Source organism: Schistocerca cancellata, chromosome 10 (assembly GCF_023864275.1).
Source record: "Schistocerca cancellata isolate TAMUIC-IGC-003103 chromosome 10, iqSchCanc2.1, whole genome shotgun sequence".
In the NCBI taxonomy this organism is placed as follows: Eukaryota; Metazoa; Arthropoda; class Insecta; order Orthoptera; family Acrididae; genus Schistocerca; species Schistocerca cancellata.
In genome coordinates, this window is record NC_064635.1 from 134526849 (window position 1) to 134543552 (window position 16704).

At 39.6% G+C, this 16704-nt stretch overlaps 1 protein-coding gene across 5 annotated transcripts in view; it reads right to left on the reverse strand.

Annotated features, from left to right (window-relative positions):
- Nucleotides 1-16704, reverse strand: part of LOC126106515 (fasciclin-2) — a 905782-nt gene that overhangs the window by 97704 nt on the left and 791374 nt on the right. For all 5 annotated transcript variants that reach the window (XM_049912842.1, XM_049912841.1, XM_049912840.1 and 2 more), the window contains exons 10-11: nucleotides 8711-8852; nucleotides 4299-4427 (exon numbers count right to left, since the gene is read on the reverse strand). In XM_049912842.1, coding sequence (XP_049768799.1) covers nucleotides 4299-4427; nucleotides 8711-8852 — 271 coding nt within the window. The remainder of the gene's footprint in view (nucleotides 1-4298; nucleotides 4428-8710; nucleotides 8853-16704) is intronic.

A 16704-nucleotide genomic window follows, 5' to 3' on the forward strand; every position in this document is an offset into this window, starting at 1 on the left:
CCACTGCCCCTGAAATGGAAGTCACAGGATACCTTTAGCTGTGCCATTTGTGTTGACGGTTTAAGTGACTCAGTCTAATAACCTGACGAATCTGTGTAACAGTTTTGAAGTTAACATCACGAAGTACCTCTTTCATTTTAGGAATTGATTAATTAAGCTTCTGGCAGGTGATACAGCAATTAACAGTCCTATCAATCGAACAAATCCGACACAGCCTGACCTGTATGCACCAGAGCATTGCCCTGGAAAATGATGGTTAGGTTTGCAGAAAATATACCCACTTTTTTCTCAGAGCTCATCAATGTGTGTGCCCAAAAATGTCCAGTAACACAATGAACTGACAGTCTACCATTGTAAAACAATATATGTTAGGATAATACCATCACAATCAAACACAAGAACCACTATAGCCTTCACACTGCTACGGTTATGACAAACTTTCGATTGTCGTGGTGACCAATAATGATGCAATTTTTTTATTGGTGTTTTAGGTGTCTCTCATACAATTTGGTGCATGTCTCATCCACAGTAAAGATATGATGTAAGAAAGCCTCTCCTTCGTGTTCCAAGTGTTCAGTGTTGGTAGAAGCAGCATCCTACCATGGTCATTTTAAAATTTCTGACAAATAGTGCAGGACCCATTGTGATGCAATTCTTATGTCCAGACGTTCCATTGGGATGTAAAGCACCATCATATGCACTAATCCTGTCTCTGAGGCCAGCTCATGAATTGTTTTGCATTGATTTTATCAATGCAATACCTTATTTATCCAAATGCAAGCTGGCCTTTTTTTTCAGATTTTAGTGGTCCAAAACTGCACCTGCAGCTTTGATTCAGGGCCAAAGCCTAAGAAGTTCCCAAAAATGCTGCTGGAATCTGCCACAATAAGTTATTTTGCCACAGACGTCATTGTGTTGGTGTTTTGAGTATTGAATGTAATTATTTTTTATCATGGGGGAAATTCAAATTTAATATTCCCCATCTTCAAATTTTTCAAATATTCATAGCAATAAAATAAATCTCTTTACATATACACCATCAAAATGGACATTTTTCAAGAACCTTGCAGGAGTTGGCAAGCACGGTAAGTACATTTTGACATTTCAACAGCTCCTGCTCATTTGGAAACTGTCGGCACACATCTTTCTACAATTAGCCGTTTCTCAATGCTGCCAATATTCACAATGTAGCAATAAGAAGTGTTTCACTGCCTTAATTTTTCATATTCATATGAGTACAAACAAGTTCCACTTTCGAACATGAGTATCCTTATAAACCTTGGTTTTCTGTGAGAGATATCTACCACAGCACATTATCGATACGAATCGTGTTAACCCCCCCCCCCCCAATCTTCACTTTAGTTTCTTCCAATGCATGGGCAATGAGCGCAGTGCTCATTACAACATTTGCAGACAGTATATTCAGATTGCATCCTTTGTTTCAGTCTACTTTACTACTCCTGTGAAGTGTCAAGTTTTAGTCTACCACGATGAACCGTGTTGACTATATTGCAAAGTTGAAAAGAGAAATGATTTCTCTCACAGAGAAAACATGAAATTGTGCTGCAGATCAGTGACACGGGATCAACACAACTACTGTGAGATCGTGATGGCAGCAAAAGAAAGAACTTTTAGCTTGCTCCGGCATAAGAAAAACATATTTTGCACCAAAATATGACCACTATTATACATTACAAGTTGTGCTGAATATTTTTTTAAGAAGCAGTGACAGACGTGCTTACCCATGTGTGCAGAAATTATCCGAGTTAAATCACACGAAGTTGCTTGACAGCAGTAAATCACGAATTTTAAAGAAGTCGCAACTGGATTGCCCAGTTCGTGAAATGTTGAGCATTTTCTCTTCATGGGCTCACTTCAATTGCACAAAAACTGCCAGAGAACTATGAGGAAAAACTCGTCTAATTTCAGCATTTCATAATCGCACGGCACACTGAAAATAATTATCTTCTTGGTCAGATATGTGATGCGGACCACATTCCACTGTATTTTGACATGCCAACAAATTGCATGATAGAAGAAAAGTGGAACAAAGATGTCAAGATACTGTTCACAGGTGGTGAAAAGCAGCAAACCTGTCACACTTGCCTATACAGCCGATGGCCATAAACTACCGCCATTCATTGTTTTTAAACACAAGATGTTACTAAGTCAGAGTCATTTCCAAAAAGTGTTATTGTATGTGCTAATGAACATGACTGGTTCACGAAGAACTTGGTATTACATTGGAAACATCATCCTGGTGCCTTGTTCGGTTTGCCAAATATGCTTGTACTAGTACTATAGTCGTACAGGGGTGCAGTGCTCATTACAACATTTGGAAACAGTGCATTCAGTTTGCATCCTTTGTTTCAGTCTACTTTACTACTCTGGCACTAACAGAAAATTAGTAGAGGGCAGAATGAACTTGGGGGGGTAATTCCAGGAGGGTTGACATCAATTCTACAGCCATTACATGTTTGTTTAAACAAATCATCTAAGGATAAGCTTAAAAATATGTATATACAATGGCTAATGAAAAAACATATGCAATTAACACCTACAGGGCTTGCTAAACACGTAAGCTCATGTGAGTGGATTGTCCAGTCTTGAAAAGGTATCCTGGATAAAACTGTCTGTTACACGTTTTTTAAAAATGCTGTGTTTCTAATGCATTTGATGGCACAGAGGATGATGCTCTCTATGAAGGGAGTAGTGACAAGGAATTGAGTGACAAGAACTCAGAATCACCCAAGTAATGATCAAAAACAGTATGTACATGTTTACAATAGTGAAATATGATTTCTTTTTGTACTTTTGCTTTTCATTTATAAGTCAGTTTTCTTTATAGATATGTGATGGTATCCAACTAGTCAGTGAGCCTATGCTACTACCAATAAGAGACACATGGTGTTCGTGTTCCTTATGTGTGTGTTTATGTGATAGTTATTTACATCTTTGTGTTCTATTATGTGCTGCAAATTTGTATTCTTGTTTGCCACATTAACGGAGGCTTTTCCAAAGCGACACTCGCCTCTGAATCACCACTGTCAGCCTACCTCCATGAAGTTCCTATTATAGCCACCTGTATTCTTGGCAGCCACATCCATATTTGTTTGTCGAACAACACTGAAAAATGTAGGAGACGCTGCATGAGAATGATTTTCTGCAGTGATGGAAATACTTTCATTTCATGCTCTGTGCAGATCACTTGAGACGTAAATGATTTTGTGTAGACAGATTATATTGTTTAGAATCTTAAATACGTAATCTAATTAAGTACCCTATCTAAATTCACCAGAGATGATACAAATCATTGTCTTGAATATGCAGATTGCTTTTTGCCAAATTTATTTCCTTTAAATCAATTGTGAAACTCTGTCAAGCCAAAATGTTAAATTTCTTGAATGAAAATACCATATTTCATTGAAAGACAAAAATACTTCGGATGAAATTCATGTGACACAGAAAGACTGACATACAACTCAGACACGAGTTGCAATACAATATGGAAAAGTCTTAGTGGCCCCAGCTGCCCTAGTTCTGCTCGGAATATTTCAATAGATATCACGAATTGTCACTGGTGTCACTGTTTGCAATGTAATAGTAACTTTAAGTATCCAAAAGATAAATTTAAGTCCATTCAAATTACTACAAATTAATACTAGTCCCTGCAAATCTCCGAGAGGTGGGGCCAGTTTATACTTTGTCCATCATATGATAAGCGAGTGATTTTTAAGTGTGGCTTGAAATGAGGGTACCATCCCCCTCCCCACCCCAAGTCTCATTTTTGGGATGCAGCTCACATCTGAAGTCAGCTTACATTTGGGCAAATACAATACCCAGACACCTCTTCTTCACTGACAGGCTGTCAACCTGGCCAACAAATGTCTGCCAGGTTCTGGTGACTCTTGCTGAATGCTTTTACCCACCTTAGCACTGATCCGTAAGGCAATTCATGTTCTCTGGAAGCTTCCTGAATACCTTGATGAGTCTATCGCATTGTGTGTTTTCTGACACAATTAATTTTTATCTGACTCCCATCATTCTAATTTGAAATGCATTGTGACAGCACTATATTAGAACATCTGCTACACAAGACCCTGTTCTTCTCATAGCTGCACAAGCACTTAGTGTATGAAGGGAGAGTACAGTGATACAGAGATAATGAAGGTGGTATATGGATATTATCTGATTCTGTTGTGTTGCATCTTTATGGCAGTGTTGGCACTGTTTTTAAGTTCCAACTCTTGTAGCTCAACACTTGCTCACATTTGTCGTAGAGAGCAATAGATTCTTACCGACTGGCCACGTCCTGTTAAGTGCATCTTCCCAGCCTTGGCTGTCTTGCTTGTACTGAACGGCATAGTTCTTCGTCGGAAGGCCACCGTCATTTCCAGGGCCGAAGAATTTAAATGTCACAGTCGTGGCTGGAACATAAAACTGATTATGATGTACATTTCTAAATTGTCTATTTCTGTTTTTAGTCTTTATGCTTCTAAAAACTGCGTCCTAATTTTGATGCCTGCACTTTAGTATGTTTTGCAATTTTTCTGAGGTAGAGGAGTGTATTTCACTGGGTACATAATTTTATAATGCAGAACATTACTGGGCATTTCATTCTGTCACTTTTGTATGTAAATTGAGACAAATCATTACAGACTTACTTTTTACAGTAATGTTGGCATAAATAACACTTATGCATGTGATCCTGTCACATCCAGAACTGGCTATTAACAATTCTCTCTACTTATTTTTTCTGATGAAAACATAAAATTGAAATGTTTCAAACAACTATTTCATTTAATAAAATTAATATCTATAAATTCAAATTACTGTAACAAGTTAAACTCATTCTTTAATGTCCACTCACATATATCTCAGTAATATACAATTTTTGTACCTTAGTTATTATATCTTTGAACTACAGTGTGTTGAAAATTTATCTTGGGAATGGCATCAGTGCAAGCAGAGGCAGTGTGAAAACAAGTTCAAATATGATGTATAAGTACAGATATAAAGAAACACAAGTTGGAGTTTGACTGGATTCAGTGTTACTGACCAAGGGTTCACGAATTGAAAATAAATTAGTATGTCTACCAAAAATGGAAGTTAAAATTATATATTAAAATTGCCAGTTACATTAAATGAACTTTTGTCAAGAGCTATGATTCAAGAAATAAGTAAAATTAAGTTGCCTCTCCTGTCCTCAAATAATTTTTAAAACATTGCAACAAACTCATTAATTTGCAGTTAATTGCAATTACAGCTGAAATCCCAATAAAATTAATAGTTGAGAACAGTGGCAAAAAGTGTTCTGGTTTCAGTACAGCACAATTATATAGACTACACATCTCTGTCTAGGGTTTAGAATGGATTTTTATATTGTGGTGCAAAAGTCTATAAAGTGCTGGTGGACGTCAGTTAGGAAATTGAAAATCCTCAAATATTTAAGCACAAAGAAAAAGAATACCTCACTAACTGCACCTACAAATTATCAGAATATTTGGATGCAGGAATGTAAACTCTGCATACCTTTAACATTTGTATTGCAAAGGTCCTGACTTTGAAAAGTACCAGGTGGTTATAATTAAACTTTATTTTACACATTATAATGCGGAAACAAGTAACCATACGAGTACCAAACTTGGTAGCATTAATGTAGAGAGTATGGAGTGCATGATTTCCATGTGCCACAGTGCCACTGCCCAGTTCGAAACTATGGCCACCAGGTGCTGTGATCAGTCATTGTGATTAAGAGTCTCACACACCTGATCAGTCACAGTGCACTTGTTAACGTGTCAACATGAGCTTCGACAAAAGGACACTATTGGTGAAGCTCTATTATCAAAACAACAATAATGCTGCAGTGGCACTTTGAGAATATTGCCGGCTGAAAGGATTACGGAAGGATCCTCTTTCTCCACATGCTGTGAAGAGCAAGATGAGAAGTTAGAATAACTGGAGAAATAACTGGAGAACTGGGTGCCGCTCCGGGAAGAGGCTGATGACCGGTTGCACCACAGGTGGTTGATGGAATCGCGGTTGCTATGGTAGACAACGCCCGATCATCAGACAGTGCAGTAACGGCAGCTGAACACCCCGTGCTCCACTGTACAGAAGGTGCTCCAAATCATTCTCAAATGGTATCCTTACAAGAACTGTATCATACAGCAGTTTGCACCACAGGATGCACAATGACGTGTTGACCTCATTGTCCACTTTCTCGCAAGGATTGAAGATGATGCGGGGTGGCCTTAGACCGTCCTATGATCTGACGGGCGAGGTGAACAAACAGAACTCCCGAGTGTGGCGATCTTCGCCTCCAATCACTGTGCATGAAGTTCATATGTATGGTGAACGTGTCACCATATGGTGTGGCTTCACAGCTACATTCATCATTGGCCCATTCCTTTTTGAACAGGTTGGCGTTCGAGGATCAAACATGTGCAGTGTGACTGGCCGGCATTACTGCGATTTGCTTCACAGAATGGCATACCAGCCTTACAGACAGAGAGAGAGAGAGAGAGAGAGAGAGAGAGAGAGAGAGAGAGAGACATTGAACTCAACAGTTTTCATGTAAGATGGGGCCCCACTGCACATCGCTCATGAATTTCACCTGCTTCTCCGAAACACATTTGGAAATGATCAAATTATCAGCCGATCGTTTCAAAATGCTTGGCCAGCCCGATCACCTGATCTCACTCCCTGCAATTTCTGGTTGCTTTCCAGGGTTTACCAGGAGAACATTCACATGTGGTGATCTGAAGCGCATCATATAAGGAGAGGTAGCCAGCCAACCTACCGACAAGTTCCATTTTGCTATGCAGAATGTAGTCCTGCACTTTCAGACTCTTCTGGACACTGTTGGGAGCCATATTGAGCCCCTTCTGTAGCAGTAATGGTACTGGTATGTAATAGTATGTTGTACCATAGCAGAACAATCACAGTGTTTGAATTGAATTAATTCTCCATTATTTCTCTTCCTCGTGTTCTTAACATTAATGCTGCCAAGTTTAGTCTTTTTACGGAAATTAGTTTCTGTGTTATAATGTGTTGAATAGGTAAAGTTTATTTATAACCACCTGGCATATAGGGAGTTGATAGTGAAAAGTTATGCAAATGCTTTGATTACTGAATTAGTTGAAAACAGTAGCTGAGTCCTGCAGGAGAAGAAAGAGTAGTTTCTCCAAAGTAGCTGTTTTATCCCTAATATTTGCGGGTAAATTAATCTAGAAGTAATTACTGCAACTGTCAATTTGAACAGAACAGTGTCAGTCAGAATTTGTTGATAACATACTACACAGAAGCTGCTTCTGCCTAAAATCACATAGGATCAACAAACGAACACAACTAACATGACATAAAATACAACACTAACCTAGAAATTTGTCATACACAACAATAACAACAAAAACACGGATAAAAACAATGCACGACAACCATCATTAAAATCTATTACAAAATAGCAGGGCAAAAACATTTTAAAAGGACTTGCAGATAGTGCAGCTGGGTGACCTCTTTTTAATAATGGCTAATCCAGCTGGTTCTCAGTAGACAATAAGCTCCCTCACAACATTCTGAAAATAGTGAGACACAAAAGAAAAGAAACAATACATAAAACCCTGAAACCTGTACCATCTTAATTTCTCATTTGATATTGAGCATTTCAAATAGAAGAAAGAGAGCAGTCCTCAAGTCAGAAAATAAAACACTCTAAATTAAAATATGGTGCATCAATATGCATGATTTGCAAGTTTTACAAACAGGTGGGTCCTCCTATCACATAACAAAGACATTTTCAGGAGACAATTTACCACTCTTACACACATTAAGGGTTATTTCCTCTCCTCATTGAAGCTAGGAGGAGGTGAGCCAAAGGTACTTTGTAGATTTTGCCGGCTGTATGGAGCCTGTTGCTCGTCACTTCAAACCTCTGAGCCTCATGTTAACATGAGGGTACCATGGTCGCACGGTATGTTCCAAACATTTGCAAAATATGTTGACTAAAGTTATCTAGATCTTTTTCTGTACCATCACTTTCAAACCAACGCACTAGGGAGGGAACAAACTGATCCAAACAATTTCACCACTTTTTAAATGCATTCCGGAAGCCTCTCTTCACTAAAGTATTTAGTAACCTCCACCGTGTCAAATCTTCATCCCTTCAACTTGATTTTCATCTTGGGGATGAGGGAAAAGAATTGTGGATGGGGTTCAGCTGTCATTTCATTCTTAGTCAAAAATTGCTGAATGATGGAGGTCTTACACAGTCATAAATTGTCATTGTGGAGTACCCAATCAATCATACACAACTTCTGTGTCAGAGAACTAGATGAAAAGCTATACAATAAACTGGGCTTTAAGTGGAAAATGCGTAGTGCTGTGAATAAAAATATGAACCTGAAAATGTACCAAATGTGGAAATTCGTGCAGATACTACTACAAGGAATGGCCATTAATTACAATCTCCTAACCGCATAACGTAAAATTTTTTATTTTAGTAGATGCATAGACAGAACCAGTATTTATGAAGAAACTAAGGATGCCCTGACCACACAAATGAGGGATGCTATGAAGATGGTCACCTCTAATTATTTACCATTGCATTTGTATTCCAAGAGCTTTCTTGAATTATGTAATTTAGATCTAAAAACCACAAGTAGCATATACTTGTAAGCAAGTAAGACAGGCTTCAATAGTAAGAGCTCACCGGTCATGACGTCCATCTTAACCTGCAGGACGGCAGACGGCACACGAGCCTCCCTCAGCATGATCTCGTGAACAGCAGTCCCATGCTTGTTGGTGGCAGTGCACTTGTAATTGCCGTACATTTTGCGGTTGAATGGGATTACCTGCAAATTGATACAGAAAATGAATGGCATACATCTAAATGAAATCAATCAGTCTTTCCTTCGCAGCCCATACGGGATGTCTCCTCTGACCTGGGCTTCTTAACTATACCTCTTTCCCTTAACCTCTCCAGTCCTCCTCCTTCAGCCCTCTTCCTTCCCCTTCAACTCTTCTGCCAGAAGAAGGAGCCACTGGCTCAAGCTCGTAAGAGTAAACCTTTGTGTGTGTGTGTGTGTGTGTGTGTGTGTGTGTGTGTTCTCCTGCTGCGTACATTTTTTTATCTATCCAATTACATTGTAAAGGGAAATTGAGCGTCTCTATTTGATAACTTTGCCTACTACCTAAAGAGGACACACAGACTGTCCTGTAAACAAAATTTCTTTATTGTATTTTCCATCAACGAGCCATGCTAACGGTAGTTTCGAACTGGACATTCCTCATGCTATGGGCATTGTTAATAGGAAGTGTGACTGTGGGAAAGTCAGTAGGATACTTTTTGGGTTGAAATTAGTAAAAAAGAACTGAAGTGTAAATGTTCAACAATAGTATATAAAACATGTTTTTTCAATATCGATGGTTGGCAATGAAAACCTCGTAACTCTACATATCTGAGAAAACCCACAATTAAAATAACCAGTAACTCCCTAACAGAGAGAGATTGGAAGTGCATGGATTTCTCTAATCTCTACGCTTCTGTTTTACAGTTACACATATCACAACTTTCTGTGTCACTTTAAATTATTTTTTTTTTAAGAAACGATTTTTGCTTTAGCTTTAAAACTGAACAATATGAAGTTACGAAGTGTGTAATACACAAACAACTAGCTTCCAATATCATCTTTTTTTTATCATTATTAATTTCTATTAATGTTTTCTTTTCGTCATTAGTAATAAGAAATTTGTACATTGCCGCAGAAGATGGCAAGGATACGCTTTTACAATTATATCTGTAACTAAAGAGCAATGTCAGGAAAATATTCAATTTTTTTAACAACTGCTGTTTCAATTTCGCTTGAGAGTACTTATGTTTTACATCTCACACAAAAAGGATGTGTAATTTTTACTCATGCCTCAACAATGTGTGTAGTAAATACTACGGTGATAAAAATGCAAGAAAAAATATATATTAAGAGTTATCATAGCTGCAAGAATATTTTTCTTTATTACGCCAATATTCATTCACAAGCATGACTTTTGCCTGCAATCATAAGAAGAGGCAGTAATTTCTGCAAGACTTTTAAAAATATGTATGTGCGAATCATCAAGATTTAGTGGATGGACTGTATGATCGGCAACCACAGAAAATTAGAGGTCAATTAACGATGTCAGCATAACTTGATAGTGACTTCTATTAAATATATTGTCACAGAAGAGGCTGAGTAGTTCATGAGTTCAAAACTCAACTGAAATGTAAAATTTTAATTTCTATATTCAGCTTGAGTACGTTCTAGAAGTATCCACAAATGTCAAGAATCATTGTACTGTAATGTTCTGTAACAGTATATATACTGTATGTGTTCTGGCTGGAGGCAGTTCGCTCCGCACTCTTGTATGTGCAAATGCTGAATAATCCTTCGTTGAGTAACGTTAGTGTTCGTCATTCAGCTAATTACACCTTCTTCTACATGGCATTATTCTGATGGGGACACTGGGTACTGGACCTTGTGATGGCGCACATTATGGACGACACAGTGGCTCCTATCAGGCCACGACAGAGCCACCGTTTATGTGGCAAGAAACCCGAGTTCGAGCCATATTCAACAGATCGCAGTCTATTGGAGACAGAAGAGGAGGTTACAATGACAGCAACTGTATGCCACCACATGATACATCCTTCCAAGTGCTCTGGTGTCGATGCCCGAGATCCAAATAAGGACTGAAGGTATATGAGCATATAGCCAAATTTAACAAATGGGATGACACCGTATGTTTGGCTAATGTATTTTTCTATTTGGAGGGCACCGCCAAGCAATTGTATGACAACAACGAGTAGAAGTTCACAAGCTGGGAAGTACTCCAGGCGGAACTGCACAAGTATTTCGGCGACACACAATGACAGAAGTGCAAGGCTGAAGATAAATTAAAGTGCAAGGCACAGCGTCCAGGAGAAACTACAGCATCTTGGAGCTGTGTAAAATAGTGGATCCTAGAATGAAGGAGGAAGGAGGAAGATAAGGTTGCACATCTCATGAAGGGTGTTGCTGAGGACATGTATCAAGCCCTACTCCTGAAGGAGGTTTCAACAGCAGACGACTTCATAAAATGGTGCCAGTATATCAAGACAATGCATCAAAAAAACAATTACATGCAAGAAGTTTGAACGGCTTCCAAACATCGTATCGATGTCGGTGATGGAGAAAGGAACTGATTTCACAAGTGTTCTTCGGCAGATAGTGAGAGAGGAAGTTCAGAAGGCACTCGGATTGCACGGCGAGCAAAAAACCGAGACGATTCAAGAGGTCATAAGGGAGGAAGTGGAACAGACATTGAACACAATCTCTCGTTCTTCATTTCCCTTTAAAATGGTGAAAAAGTTGAAATCCAGGTGAAGTTACGTTCCTACACTATCACATGAGGAACCTGCTTGGGCACCACGGAAGACTGACGTCTAGACAACCCAGGATAACCAACAAGTATCTTTCCACTGCGGACAACCGGGACATGTGCTGCGCTATTGTCGAGAAAGGTGGCGGATATTTGATGACACCTGCACCAGAAAACAGCAGACCTATCTTAGCTGACGCCAACTCCGGGACGACGAAGATGAACAAGAAGATGCAGAGGCAGGACGATGTAGGTCACCATTGCTGCAAGCTGGCCGCTGGAGAGGACGCTCCCCAAAACTCCGATCAAGGTCTCCATCACCGTTTAGAAGCTCCAGCTGATCACCTAGCTGCTGCAACCTGGAAAAATTAGGGTGCGACCTTCCTTGGAGATGAGGCCGCTGAAGAGAAATATCCTCTGCCGTCGATCACTACAAAAATGATAGGAAACTACGTCGATATCCTCATGGGTGATCGACCAGTCCAAGCTCTTGTGGACTCAGGAGCATCATATTCAATCATTTCAGACAAGTACCATCGTTAGTTGCAGAAAACCGTATTCGTTGACAACAAAGCATCTCTGCTGATGGTGGCTAATGGGAAATATGTAAAACCTACAGGAAGATGTGTCATTCGTGTGGGTATAAGTGGCCATACACAGCCCTTAGAATTCATGGTCTTACAAGAGTATAGTCATGATGCCATTCTCGGATGGGACTTTTTGAAAGCTTCTCAGGCAATTATAGATTGTGGTCGCTCGAAGGTTATGCTAGACGAGATGAGATATCGTGGACAGGAAGATGTGCATCCGAGTGTGTGGAGACTATGTGTGCTGGATGAAGTGATCGTTCCTGCAGTCAGCACTAGAAAGGTAACTGTCCATGTGTCATGCCACCAAGTCTGTGGGCGAAATTGGCGGTACCACTACCAGACAAGATCTTCTAGCTCAACTATCACCAGATCTCACTAAGGAACAACAAAAGAAGCTACTTGCCATTCTTCAAGAGTTCTTTGAATGCATCAATCCACAGGTGAAGAACAAATAAGACAAATTGATGGTGAAGCACCAGATTAGCACTATAGACCATCAACCAATAAGCCAGAGAGCATACCATGTGTCAGCAATGGAACGTCGAATAATTCGCGACGAAGTAGAGAAAATGATGATGAATGATATCATTCAGCCCTTGCCAGAGCCCATGTCATCACCAGTGGTTCTCGTCAGGAAGAAGGATGGCAGTTGGCGCTTTTATGTTGATTACAGTAAGCTTAATAAGATAGCTAAAAAGAATGTTTCCCCTCTTCCACGAATTGACGATACACTAGGTTGTCAGAAGGGGGTTAATTTTTTCTCAACCATGGACATGTACTTGAGATACCGGCAAATCGAAGCAGATGAGGCTGATCGTGAGAAAACTGCATTCATCGCCCCCGAGGGCCTGTATGAGTTTAAGGTAATGCCATTTGGTTTGTGTAATGCACCAGCAACTTTTGAACGGATGATGGATAATCTTCAAAGTCACCTGAAGTGGATGATGTGGCTTTGTTATTTAGATGACATCATAGCATTCTCAGAGACATTTTATGAACACGTAAAAAGACTGAGGGCCATTCTTAAGTGTCTCCAATAACGCAGACTGAAAATTAATCCAAGAAAGTGTCTCTTTGGAGCAAAGAAATCAAAATACTTGGACACCTTGTGTCAAATGAAGGTGTGTGGCCAGACCCAGAAAAAGTGAGATCTATAACGGAATTTCCTATTCCTAAAAGTATTAGAGATGTGAGAAGCTTCCTCGGATTATGTTCTTATTACTGTCGTTTTATCAAACACTTTTGTATCAAAGCCAGGCCACTCCAAGAGTTGTTAAAAGCTGATGCTAAACTTATCTGATGTCGTGCTCAACAAGATTCTTTTGATGTGCTGCGAAAAGCTCTGACGACTGACCCTGTACTTGGTCTGTATGATGAGAGAGCACCTACAGAACTACACACAGATGGCAGTGGTTATGGGATCGGTGCTGTTCTGGTGCAAATTTTGGATGAAGAAGAGAAGGTTATAGCCTATGCTTCTATTGACACTTACAAAAGCCGAGAGAAACTACTCAACTACAGAAAGAGAATGTCTTGCTGTGATCTGGGCCATGTGCAAATTTTGACAGTATGTCTATAGAAGGCCATTCACAGTTGTTACAGACCACCATTCACTTTGTTGGTTGACAGGTCTTAGGGATCTAACAGGACAACTCGCCAGGTGGGCACTATGTCTTCAAGACAATACCATAGTGTACAAAAGTGAAAGAAAACACTAAGATGCCGACTGTCTCTCAAGAAACCCTGTGCAAGACCATCAAGACTTTGATGAAGATAGTGACTGTCTCGCTGCACTCCAGGATCTCTCTGCTGAACAGGAGGACACCAAGATATCTCAAATTATGCTTGCCTTAAATCGGTCAGAGGATGTGAAAGGACAATTTAAGGTAGTTAATGGCTTACTTTGCAAGAAAAACTTTGATCTGTTTGGAAAGAGGTGGCTACCAGTGATTCCTAAACACATGCGCTTAGATGTTCTGCAGAAATTCCATGAGACACCTGAAGCTGAACATTTAGGATTTATTAAGACATATGATAGGATCTGATCTTTCTGAACAGGTTTATTTAGGAGTGTCTGTCACAATGTGTCGCACTGTTGAGAGTGCCAGAGGAGAAAGGCAGTTCCTCAGAAACCACCTGGCCAACTCATACCAATTCCACTAGCCGAAATGCCTATCCAGTGTGCTGGGATTGAGCTCCTCAGACGGTTTATAATGTCTGCTAATGGCAATAGATGTATTATTGTTTGCACGGATTATCTGACACGCTATGCCATTACAAAAGCCATGAAAACAGCCAAAGCATTGGAAGTAGCCAAATTCATCGTGCCCCAAGGTCATTAATTACAGATTGAGGGAAACTTTTTCAATCGAATCTAGTGACAGAGATGAACTCTTGGTGCAACATTACTCATCACACGACAGCAGCCTACCATTCGCAAACTAACAGGCTTACTGAACGCCTTAATAAGACCTTGGCCGACATGCTATCAATGTCCGTGAATGTTGAGCAGAGCAACTGGGATGAGGCGCTACCTTTCGTGATGTTTGCCTACAACACCGCCAAACAAGACACCACAGGATTTATGCCATTTTTCCTGGTGCACGGGTGTGAGGCAACTACGACGACGGACACTGTGTTTCCATTACATCCTGATGACATGGATGACGACTACATCGGCCAAGTGTTAACCAGAGATGAGGAAGCTCGGCAGATAGCTCGACTCTGCACGCTGCAGGCTTAAGAAAACAATCACCGAAGCTATGACGTGAGCCACTGCCCTGTTGTTTACCAGCTTGGTGATCTCGTTTGGATCTACACTCCTGTTCGGAAGGTTGATCCCTCTGAGACGCTCCTCGGGCACTACTTTGGACCTTATAAGGTTGTAAAACAGTTGTCTGATGTTACTTATGAAGTTGAAGATTTCGAACCACACACAAGACAACGAAAGATCAGAGATATGGTCCATGTCCTTCAAATGAAGCCCTGTAACGATCCTGCAACCCAGGGTCAATTCGAAGCTCCAACGACAGGCAACAAGTGGAAAGGTGATGACAAGCGTAGGAGCAAAGGAAGTTCTAAGAAGATCACCGCCAGGGCGAACATCAGTCATCGGGAGTCGGAGAATGCAGGACCGGTGACTCATTCCTGGACTAGGAGGACATAACACCGAGACGCTGTTCTCTTAAGTAGGGAGCAATGTCGCAGAGGAAGCTGAGTAGCACAGTCACCGTGGTGTAGTGGTTATGATAGTAGACTGTTGCGTGGAGGGTCGTTGAGTTCAAAACTCACTTGAAGTGTGAAATTTTAATTTCTATATTCAGTTCGAGTACGTTGCAGAAGTATCCACAAATGTCAATAATCATTGTACTGGAATATTCTATAACAGTATATATACTGTATGTGTTCTGGCTGGAGGCAGTTTTCTCCATGCTCTTGTATGTGCAAGTGCTGAATAAACCTTTGTTAAATGAAGTTAGTGTTCATCATTCATCTAATTACACTTTCTTCTACATGACAATATATATATCTGTAATAATCGAACAATTGACTTTTTGTTAAGCACCAAGTTTGTTGCAAACTACAGTTTGTGTGACTTCAGTACTGGTACATTGCATTTTATTTTTCTTATGCTGTGAGGAAAACTGTTCATGGCACCAATTTAGTTACAACAAGAATTCATGCTTTAATTCCAGTACTGCAAGTAGTAATTATCTCTCATTACATACCTTTCATGCCAATTCATACTCTTTTGTGTTAGCTGTTGGGCTGCCTCCCAGCACGGTTATTCCAAAATCGAGGTATCATATGATACTGCCTTACACTGTACACCTCCATACAATGTCAGTGTACAGGAGGGGGGAGGGGGGGGTGCAATTTTGTAATACCCAAACAAATAGCTCCCAATATCATACCATATCGTTATTGATTTCTGTGAATGTTTTCTTTTCATCATTAGTAATAAGAAATTTGAACCTTGGCACAGAAGACAGCAAGATAGGTTTTTAAAATTATCTCTGTAACAAAAGAGCAATGTCAGTAGAATATTCAATTTTTTTAACAAATTTTGTTTCAATTTCGCTTGAGAGTACTTGTTTTACATCTCACACAAAAAGGACATGTAATTTTTTCTCACACGTCAACAATGTGTGTAGTAAATGCTATGTGCAATAAAAATACAAGAAAATATATATTAAGAATTATCACAGATGCAAGGATATTTTTATTTTTTTATTCATTCACAAGCATGACTTTTGTCTACAATCATAAGAAGAGGCAGTAATTTCTGCAAGACATCTACAACTATGTATGTGCGAATCATCGAGGTTTAGTGGATGGACAGTATGATCAGCAGCCACAGAAAATTAGAGGTAAATTAATGATGTCAGCGTAACTTAATAGTGATTCCTATTAAAAATATATATGTGTAATAATCGAACAACTGACTTTTTGTTAAGCACCAAACTTGCTGCAAAATACAGTTTGTGTGATTTCAGTAGTGGTACATTGGATTGTGTTTTTCTTACACTGTGAGAAAGACTGTTCATGGCACCAATTTAGTTACAACAAGAATTCATGCTTTAATTCCAATACTGAAAGTAGTATTTATCTCCCATTACATAAATTTCATGCTGATTTATACTCTTTGTGTTAGCTGTTGGGCTGCCTCCCAGCACAGTTATTCCAAACTCGACCAACAGACCTCACACAGAGTTTTTCA